The following is a 10,752-nucleotide window of genomic DNA, read 5'->3' as shown; positions in this document are numbered from 1 at the left end:
GTTCTGTGCTCAGCCGAAAAGGGTTCTCGTGCAACAACGGGGCTAAAGGAAAAAAGAAACGGTACACTCCAGAAAAGCCTAAAACAATTATTTTATCATACGATAATTGATTACTTCAGTTTATGACTCACTTCAAAGAAACTGTACCTCCGCATTTTCAAAACCCAATCTCCATTTACTACATCCATAAACCCTCCCGCAAACAGCCATTTAGTACAACTGACAACTTAAGTCAGATTTTGCTCCTGCTGCAGATTAAAAGGCGTTGCACTTTCCTATCTGACACTATAAACACATTGGTTGTATTAAGAATACAACTGGCACCAGGAGTTAACGGAAGAGCAATATTATAAAGTGAGTTGAAGGGACTTTGGTTCTTTTGTCTTAATAATACATCACGTAAAGACAATAAAACCTCCTTCTATCCTAAAGCTGTACCCCCCTTGCTTTACTCCCACACGAATACTCAATGCAAATTACTCTTATGAATAAGGCATGAGGGATTTAATCTTCTGTCACCTCATGATGTTCGTGTGATCCAAACCAAAAGCACAGCAGGAGTCGCACTTACGCGTGGCAAACCCAGAACTGCTTAGTGTTAAAACCAGTCTTAATGCATATCTTCAGCTCCTCTAAAGGACACACAGGACCCCATCTTGCAATCATGTTTGGGGTCCTGCCCTATACTCCTTATGATCTGAAACTGTAATCGCTGCCAAGAACGCATAGTTTGAAACAAAATGACAAGATCCTGCTTTTTTTTAATCCCTCCAGATAGGTATGCTTTGTACTAAAGAGAAATGCAAAGACAGAAAAAACCAAACAAGACAGATCTTTTACTTATCTTTTATAATTGTTTTAGAAAGAACTGCCTTATTTGTTTACAGAGAAAAATATCTGGGCAGAGAGAAAAGACTTATGGAAATAATTTCAATTTCACATTTGTATTAGAAAGTTGTTCACATCCATTTTATTGCAAGAAAGCTGTCTCGAATTATTCAAAATTAATTAAAATTCAGAGCGTTAAACAGAGGAGAGTGTTCATAATGTAATAGTCTTCCAGGAAAATCTTGAAAATAGTTTAGTTAACAAATAGCCTAAACCAACAACTCACGCACAACAATGATGTAAATGCTTTTTTGTTTCTAAAATAACAAACCACCTTTCCATCACTGTAATTTTGCTAAAGATGCGGTATTTTCCTATAATGAGGCACCAAGAGTCTGTGGCACGATTATTTCGGAGATCCTAAGGCTCTGCTCAAGTCCATAGAAGTTGAAAGGTGATTGCTTGTTTTGAAAAGATCTGGCTACTTACAGTGATAATTGTCAGGAATTTAAACGCCTCCGAATCATCTCGTTTCATAAGGAATTCCCACAACACGTGACACAACACAAATGGTCGGATTTATAAAAAAAAAAATTTAACTTATTTGCTCACTGTGTAGACCAACAGATGAAGTTTACAAGTAGACAGGTTATTAATCTTTACATCAAGCTGATGTTAGACTTCTTACGAAAACCTCAAAAAATGTAGTCATCTTGTTACATGGTCATTCTATTTTTAAAAATGTTAATAGCTGTCAGTTCTACCTGTCAGGGATATCACACCGAATGCCCCCAATCCCCGCTTTTATACAAAGCCATAGACAAAAGCAAGCAGCCTTTGAGTAACAGCTTACCAATTAGAAAATTCCAGAGGTGACCGCGTTACTAATAGTGTATCCCTACTGTAATATTACAATAGTCACCTTCATCCTCCAGTAAAACCTATAACTAGGTATTGCAGTTATTTCTATCAGACGTAAAATACTTCTCCAAATACATTATTTTGGGATACATAACACCACCCATCCTTAAAATAAACATATGGTGGAAATTAATATATGCATATACTTCAGAGGTTTATTACAGAGCCACAACACTTCTCAGAAGTCCTTCACCAGCAGCAACATAACACTGTTTGTAAAATGCATTGTCCTGCTTTAGGAAGCTAAGGCTGAAATCCTAAACTTCAGCTGAAGTTCGTGGAAATTTTGCCATTTATCTCAACAAAACCAGGATTTCAACCTGCGAATAGGAAGGACTTTTGTTATTACTGACGCTACCACAAAAATACCACCAATTCTTTCAACCTGCTGTGATGGGAAGAGTTTAAACTTAAGTATTGTAATACCAAGCATCCTCCCAATTCTTCCTTCTTGAAAATACAGCAAGCATGCAGTTTAACAGGCAATGCTTCTGGCACAGCCTCAGACTGTTCTCTGACATATTCTGCCTCGCAACATAGTAAATGACATAGTTACGGTGGTTACTTTTTTTTTTACTTGTCCAGCAGTAAAAATTAGTAACAAAACCACCCCCACTTAACAATCCCAAATACAAATCTAGAATACTGCCATTTTTGACTTGCCACAGAAATTCAGGAAAGCGTCATGGAAGTAATATCCCAGTATTCACCTCAAATGCAAATAGCTGAGTATTAACATCAGTGGCATTCTTCTTAATTGGCAGCAGCACTGCATCACAGATTTCAGACTAACCGTTAGCAAAAGCAAATGAGGGGACCCACTGAATCAGCTAGATCAGAACTCCTTCCTAGGGTCACACCGAGGGCACCGGTATCTGCTTAGTCGAAGCACTGTCATAGTCTCGCACCAAGTCATTGGTGGTGTGATAATGCATGGCAATGTAGGATTTGGTGAACCCGAAAGTCGAGTTCACTGGCTGTAAGCTGTTTGGGGTGCTCACTTCCGGGGAAGGGCTGCTGTTATAGATACTGTAATAGGGCTCAATTCGGGTGTTCATGGGGGTTGAGCTGCTCTGTGCATAGTGCTGAGGCCCGACAGAAGCCTTGGGACTCAGCACGCTTTCCTTGGAGTGACTAGGACCACAGGCTTGGTCCACAAACTTTTTCTGGGGTTTTGGAGACAACATGTATGCTGAATTGGTCTCGTGGTGGGATGACTTGTTCCTGTTGACTTCCAGGCTGCCTTTGCCCATGGCCCGAAGCCTTGTCTTCTGCTTGCAACAGAAAAAGACAAGGGCAATGTACTGCAGGCACCAGAGGACTCGTCTCCGAAGTCCGGCACTGTTACGGGAATATATAAAAGGATTTAATCCAGATTTGAAAAAAATGAGAGTAAATCCACACAGCTCAAACTGGTAGAGAACAAAGCCACCACTGCTGGACAGTATGTCCTGCACCAAAGAGATACCCAGGGGCAGGCAGCAAACCAAGACGGAGAGCACAATGATGACGCATGTCACTACTGCCCTGGAGTCTTTGGCTGTGGACAGGTTGACCGCCGACACCAGTTGGAGCCGGCCGGCAGCAGTGGCCGGCAGCTGGCCAAGGTGCTTGGCATAGCCGTGCGTCTGGATGTGCTGCGGTTTGCTGTAGCTCTGGTTCCTGTACAAGGCGGGCATGGCGCTCTGCATGCCCTCCCCGGCCCCGGCGGCCGGAGGCCCCACAAAGGGCTGCGGTCTGGAGGTGTCCACGGCCACCACGGGTGGGCATTTCCTTGCCTGGGCGTTCCTCCGCAGGGCCTGGGCGATCATGACGTAGGAGACGGACACCACGGCCACGCAGCAGATGAAGTCGGTGACGTAGAGATAGAGGATGATCTTCCCCTCGCCACTGGCAAAGCTGGACATGGGCAGGCAGAGGCGGGAGCCGCGGGTTTTCAGGGTGGCCAGGGTGGCCAGGGTGAAGCTGGTGGCCCACAGCAGCAGGGTGAGGAGAAGGGTGCAGGGGAAGGAGGCCATGCGGTGCGGCTGCTTCCCCAGCACCATGCGCAGCCGGTGCAGGGCAATGACCGCCACCGTCTTGAGCGACATGATGATGAAGCCGGAGCTAGTGAGGTGGAAGGTGAAGCAGAAGGCGCCCGGGACGCCTCGAGACGAGTCAAAGAAGAGGACGAAGGCAAACATGGGGGCGGCCACCCCACAGATGAAGAGGTCACAGAAGGAGAGGTTGAGGATCATGAAGTCGAAGTTGGTCCTGAATTTCCTGAGAGCAGGGTCGAAGAAGGAGAGGAGGACGATGAGGTTGCCGTAGGAGCCCAGGCAGAAGACAAGGGCCAGGAGGGAGGCGCAGGCCGCCAGGGTGGCGGGGTGGGTGCCCGCCTCCCTCAGCTCCCCGGGGCCGCCGCCCGCGCTGCCGTTCCCGCCCAGCGGCAGCAGCGCGGTGCCGGGGGGCTCCTCCTCGCCCCCCGCCGGCAGCCGCCCCGAGGCGTTCATCTCCGCCCGCCGCCTCACGGCGGCTGCGGCCCCGCGGCGGGGGCGGCCGCGCTCCCTCCCGCACCCCCTTCCCGCCCTCCGCCACGCACACGGCCCCGCCGCCGCCGCCGCCGCTCCCTCAGGGCTGCCCCCGACATGGCGCCGCCCGCCCCGCCATGGCGCCCGCCCGCCCGCCGCAGCGCCCGGCCCCTTTCCCGCCTCCAGCCCCGCAACCTCCGCCGCGGCGCTGGCGGCTGAAGTCACGGCCGAGGTGTGGCTGCGGGGCCAGACCCGCGGGGGGCCCCCCGCACGGCCCGCCCCGCCCCGCCTCGGGGGCAGCGGTGCTGCAGCCGCCAGGCAGGAGGCGCTTGCTAGGGCGCAGGCTGGGGCGGCGAGGGGGTGCTCACAGGGTGCACGCACCCCCCCCGGCCTTCCTAAATCGCCTCGGGGCTGCCCTTGCCTTTCCAGCAGCGGCAGAAACCCTGACTGCCAGTTGCACAGACTTGCACGCACTTGCACTGTCCCTGCAAGCGGCTGCTTTGATGCGAGGTGCTGTACCAAGGTAGACTGTGGCTGTGACCTGTTCCTTCCCGAGGATCCCACCAAGTCTCTCCCCATTAAATTCTATCAGCTGACAAAGTGTCCCAGGCCCTGTCCAGCCTCATTCAGAAGCAGCACCAGGAGCCCTTCCTCCACCACGGGGCACCCACAGCACCAACCGAGGGACAGGCAGGGCAGAGCTGGCTGCAGGGCCAGGGCCAGAGCAGAGCCTGAGCCCTGGAGCTTTCATAAAGCAGAGAAGTCAGGTAAGATAAGGCAGCTGGAGGTTTTGCTACAAGTCATGTCACAACCATGCCCTTACAAGGCACTCAAGGCTTTGAGGTCCCTCTGTGTTGATTTAATACCAACAAAACACCTGCCCCAAAACAAAACCTGATGATCATCAACATTTAAGGCATTTTGCATTGCTCTCCCGTGCAAACTCAGCAAGGTAGGGAAGCTCGTTTTGTTTGCTTCTCTGCACCCAGAAGCACAGGACCTAAGGCAAAGGATGTTCAGGATGTACTGTACTCCTGGGGGGGGCAGGGGCAGGGGGGAAATCAGTGTTATTTCTATCTCTTTACTGCCAGCTACTACTATCACAAATACAGTAGTTGTCATTTAAAGTGATGGAGTGTGTTCGATGTCTGAGCTCATAAAGGCATCACTTTGAAATACATGGGCTTGACGATCAGGAAATGCTTGGCACACGTTCTCTGAGCCAGCACGGGCTGTCATGGGCAGACACAACCGAGGGACCTCAATGCCAAGCATTGGAAATGCAGTTGGAAGAGATCAAAGTCCAGCCAAGCAAGGCAGAAAAGCGCTATGAAAATACAGCAGACCCAGTTCTTCTGACTTACACATGGGCACTTGTCTTACACTGTGCATGTCTACATATGCTTGTTATATACATACACACGATCTGTATAGCATCTTGATAATCTACCCCAGCCCCAGCAATCACATGGAAGCATAGCAGTGCTGTGTAGAAGCATCAAGACAGTGACAAGAGTGCTAGGTTGACATGTGAAAGCTTGTCAGTGCTACTTGCTCATTTATTTTTCAGCACATTTTTTTCTGAAACTGAGAGCAATTTTTTTTTATTTTTTTTAAGTAAACCTATGACTCACAAGAGCAGCCTGGCCTATGAGCCTTGCATGCTAAACGCACTTCCAGCTGGGAATCAGACCAGATTTGTTGGGGTCGGTAGCAGGGAAATGCCAACAGCCATCAGAGCAGGCTGCAACAGTGCCTTGCAACCTCAGCACCTAATCGGGTGCCTTTGTCCTTGTTTTTGGTCTTAAACTAGTTGCATAGAGGAGGGAGAAGGTCCAAAAACCAAAACATGATGCCCATCATTTCCTGTGGCTCCACTATGTTCTCTCTCTGCTTGGCTACCACTTTTATTTCCACTCTTGCTTGTATTTTTGTTCTCCAAGGCATGGTTAATTGGAGTTCTGTGGGTGCGTCCTGGCCCTACTGAGTAGGAGTTGTTCTTTCATTGACAAGCTGGGATCTCCCTCCTTGACTTTTCTTATTTATCAACATCGGAGCACACTCAACTGTGTGATTAAACAAGACTGACAAAATATCAGCCTAATGCAGGAGTCAATTACTTCAAAGTGATTAATGCTGAGGGTACAGTGATGAGTGTTCTCTTCATGTGAAACTAATGTGCACACAATATCCAGGTCCCTTCAGAGCAGGCAACGCACCCAGTTGCAATCAAAACACTGTGTAAAAACTGACCTTAGTTTCACACTGTGTCGATTCCTGAGTCCACATTAGGCTATGAAAATTTCTGTGGCGTCCCTTACCAAAAGCACAGGAGTAGTTAACACATTTTGCAAAACAGGAGTCCTGTAAAAAGTTGGGGAGGTCTACGTAATTCCAGGTGTTGCTCAGCCCTGGATGACCACAGTTAAGAATTCTTAATCTCCTGTAGTTACTAGATGAGCAGGTGGAAGCACACATACAGAAACAAGGCTGCACGTGCCTAATGGGACTGGTTTTAGTAAGCCTGTGGGGTTTAAGGTAGTTAGTAGGACCAAGACTCTGATCTTACGTGCTTTTGAAACCCCTACCTGAGAGGCTGAGAAATGGATTTAGGAGTCAGAACTGTAGGACTTGGGCCTTACAGAGAGTTAAATTTTTTAGAATTAATTATGTGCAAAACAACAAAAGAAAACTACATTTTCTAATAGTAATAGGTTTAGATTGTCACTTCCTGAATTCAGTTTAGCAAGCCTATGAAAAGCAAGGGTGGTTTTTTTTTGTTTTAAGATGCTTTACTGCTCTACAGTCATGAACTGTAGCTTGAAAAGAAGGAAAAAGTGTTTCTCCTTATAGCCTGTGAGCCCCACACATTTCACCAGGGAAGCGCAAGATGGACAGCGTTTTGGTGGTGCACGTAGAAAAACACTGCGGATGGCTGCGGGCATTGGGCAGAGAGCCCGTGAATGTTGCAGGATGTGGCGAGTGCAAGAGGACATTGGAACCCAGGGCTTGTACTCAGAGAGTGAGGGGCTGAGCTGAGGCCAAAAGGATCTCCCATGGGAACACAAAACACTGCCCAGTCCTTTGGCACAACCAGGCATCTCACGGGCCTGCCCCTTTTTAAAAGAACTGCCAAAGTTTGGGGCAGGAGAGAAGAGCAGCGAAAGAAATCACGCTCAGTTTTACAAGGCAGGAATCACAAGAGCAACAACTTCCACAGCACCTTGCACAAGGTACTCGGATCTTAACTCTTTCTTTACAGTGCTCTTAAGCCTTGCCTTAAACTAATTAGTAAAAAAAACCCCAGCGCTCTCTAGTACCATCAAGCTTCTCAAATATTTTTCAGCCTTGGAGTTCGTACTGCATAAGGAGAAATTATGTTCCCATGACATTTTTTACAGCACTGTCAAGTTTTGCAGGTATTTACAAGAATCTGGAAATTACTTTTAATTGTGGAGACCTGCCCCCATCTCAGCCTAGGAACAGTACCCTAAGATTTTAACAAAAGAGTTGTAGGGGAAAGAAGCTGGAATAATAAAAGGGGAAATTTAATGCAGCAAAAAATTGAAATAAAAGCCAGGAGGGAATAAAAAACCAGCTTTTAACTGATACTCTTTACAGAACCCTTCCTGGGTAAACTCACCTAGGTTTCTACCTAGACTTATTGCTAATCTGACTCAACTTATTGCTAAAACAGATTTATTGGGTTTACTGCTGTTTTTCTGAAGTATGCCAATCAGAAATGATTGCACCTCATATTTCCCAGTACCCCAAGGGAAGTGGGTATCCAGCTCTGTCTGTAGCAGCAAAATCTGCTCAGGTAATTTCTACAAAACACCTGCAGCACTGAGGGCGCTAAGAGCCCAAGCAGGAAAAACAGGCTGAACTTCCACAAGCCTGTTGTGGAAAAAGGTCATTTAATCTAGAATTAGAAAAGGATTGTGGCCAGCAAGGCCCCCTCTCCTTTTCGCCCTTTGAAAAAGTCTGCCTTGTTAGGATGCAGCTAATTCCTCTAAGCACTGCGCTCTAATCCACTAGAAATCAAAGGTAGTTTTGCCAATAATCTTTGTAGGCAACAGTCTAAACTTTCATCTGTGCTGAGAGAACCCTTGATTCAAGACTGCTTTACTAAGAGTCCCTCTCCTTCCCAGGGAGAGAATACTAACCTTTTTTTCCTCTCACCTCATGGACTTTCCTTCTAAATATCTCTTAATAGCTCTGAGAAGCAGCTGTTGACTGAGAAAAAAAACCCTCAGCACAAACCAGTTACAATTTGCTTGTAATTTGTGTGCATTGCCTTCAACAGCTTTGCAATATTCTTCATCTTTCACACCGTTTAATTTTCTTCTGTAATCAAACCTCCAGTTCCTTGCAGTAGACTGTGAAATTACCGCTGCCCTAGTGCCCAGGTACCTCGCTGGCTTAACCACCACGAAGCCCCCTCCCTGCAGCACGGTTGCCTCTAGCCTGCAGACAACCTGCAAGTCTAGATCAGGTTCAGGTGAAATTCCTGGCCTTTCTATTGGAAAACCCACTCTCCAGAGCCTGTGCAGCAACGTGACTATATACAGTGAGCATTTTGTGATGCAGAAATTCACAGAAGTTGCCTTCCAGTTACTGCACAATGCCAGTGAGAGCATAAAACAAATTAGCTGGTAATTCACAGCAGGGTTTACGTTAAAATCTTGCAATGACAACAGCCAGCAAAACTTCCTACTGGTAAGTTGGTTTTTTTTTTTTCCCTTTTACACCTTACCAGATGATTGTGTTTTCCACAGCGCAGGGGAAAAGGAAGCTGGAGTCTCTGCTGCAGGATTCCAGGAGGTCTGAAGCTGTGGAAGAAAGTGAGAGACTGAACAGAGTGTGGGATGCTGGGGATGCCTAACTGTGAAAAACTGACAGCAGACATCATTCATCTGTACCAAGCACTGGCCTCCCAGCAGCCTGGTAAAAAAGTAAAAAGGATGAGAGGGCAGATACCTGGGGACACAGAATGAATACAGTCATAATATACTGTGTCAGAAATAATGACCTTCATCCCTTCTCCTCTTTAATTTTTTGAAAAATCCATACGCAGATTAGCTCAAATTGCTATTAATGCAATCCACCAACATCGAGTCTGTGGTGCTACCCTAAAGCACATGTTTAAGTCTTATTTGCCTCCTTGATAATTTTCTTCTACAATTTCATCAAAATAAGCACCATGTCTCTGCTGTGATTTCAAGAGCTTCTCACATGCACAAATATACCTGTAAATATTTATATATAGATATATAAAATACTTATACCATTTCCATAAATGGTTATGGAGATATGGGAGATCACCCCACCTAATATTATAGCAAGAGAGATCGTCACTGAACAGTAAGTCTCTGCAACTCGAGAAAAAAAACCCAAACCAACCCAACAAATGAATTCTGCCTTACATCATTCCCATTCTTTGGTGCTTCAAACAGCGGTGGTCACTCAATTATTTGTGCGGATTGACACATGGTCGCTAAGGCTATCAAGGCTACCAGACCATCTCCAGGATATTCTTCCATCTCCCTTACTGCTCAAGGGGAAAAAAAATCTCTCTTTTCACGCTAGAGACGTCTCTCTCCAGACAGAGGTACTGCAGTTGTTTCATCTCTAAGGCTTTAGGGAAGAGACAGCGTAAGACATCAAAGTGATGGAAAGCTCAGAATTTGGTACGTGCATATTACTTGGGGGGAGTTAGGGAACAAAAGTAGCAGTGGAGTTGCGGTATTTGATGAAGAACTCAGAATTGTTCCTACATTCTCAGAACACGAGACTAACAATCTTTCACCCACAGGAAGTCAGTCAGTACAGGTTTGTTCACACTACCATAGGTACATTTTATCCTATAGAACTGCACTTTGAATAGATACTCTATTTTCTGGGCGATCTGCTTGGATCAAGTAATTTATTGCCGATTTATAAACAGATACTGTGAATTAATACCACCTACTTATTTGTCATCATTGCTCTGACTGCAGAATGATTATCTACAGAGCACTGGATCCTCAGCACTGCAACCAATTCCAGCTACACTTTGACTATAAGCGTGTAAGAAAAGAAACTCCCAAATACAGTAAAAAGCAGCGGAGCTGGATCCTACAGTCAGCTGCCCTTGGTGTAGGCAAAACAGCACATATTGTACCTGCTCCATCAGTTAATCAGCCAACGTATACTTTAAAAATGAACCTCTGCAGCATATACTTTACACCATTACTTTTAAAGCTTTTTAAAATTCTAGTCAGGAAAACCCCCCCACTTCAACCTAATTTCTCCAATTTCAAGGGTACTTCTCAGAAGTTAGTATGTTTTTTGGCAAGCCTCACCAGGTGCAAGATATTTTTATGTAAATATAAAAGCTAGTTTCCCAAACGTTAGAACTAGATCTTGAAATAATCCTAATGTTGCCTTAACTCACTGCCAAATCCCTCAAGAAACATGTCTCGTACAAAAAGCTCAAAAGCACAGTTAGCAA

General features: G+C 46.2%; 1 protein-coding gene across 1 annotated transcript; it reads right to left on the bottom strand.

The window, feature by feature from the left end:
• Positions 1–941: 941 nt before the first annotated feature.
• On the bottom strand, positions 942–4,350 carry GPR75 (G protein-coupled receptor 75). The gene has a single exon (XM_009507641.2). It carries the CDS (start codon positions 4,239–4,241, stop codon positions 2,604–2,606), a length of 1,638 nt encoding a protein of 545 aa, XP_009505936.2. The 5' UTR covers positions 4,242–4,350; the 3' UTR covers positions 942–2,603.
• Positions 4,351–10,752: the final 6,402 nt, after the last annotated feature.

The sequence above is a fragment of the Phalacrocorax carbo genome, chromosome 3 (assembly GCF_963921805.1).
Source record: "Phalacrocorax carbo chromosome 3, bPhaCar2.1, whole genome shotgun sequence".
NCBI classification, from domain to species: domain Eukaryota; kingdom Metazoa; phylum Chordata; class Aves; order Suliformes; family Phalacrocoracidae; genus Phalacrocorax; species Phalacrocorax carbo.
Note: the sequence above shows the minus strand (reverse complement) of the source record. Positions and strands in the feature narration are given on the sequence as shown.

Bases quoted from the DNA above. Each gene is read 5' to 3' on its own strand.
- GPR75 (XM_009507641.2), bottom strand. From the start codon at position 4,241: ATGAACGCCTCGGGGCGGCTGCCGGCGGGGGGCGAGGAGGAGCCCCCC.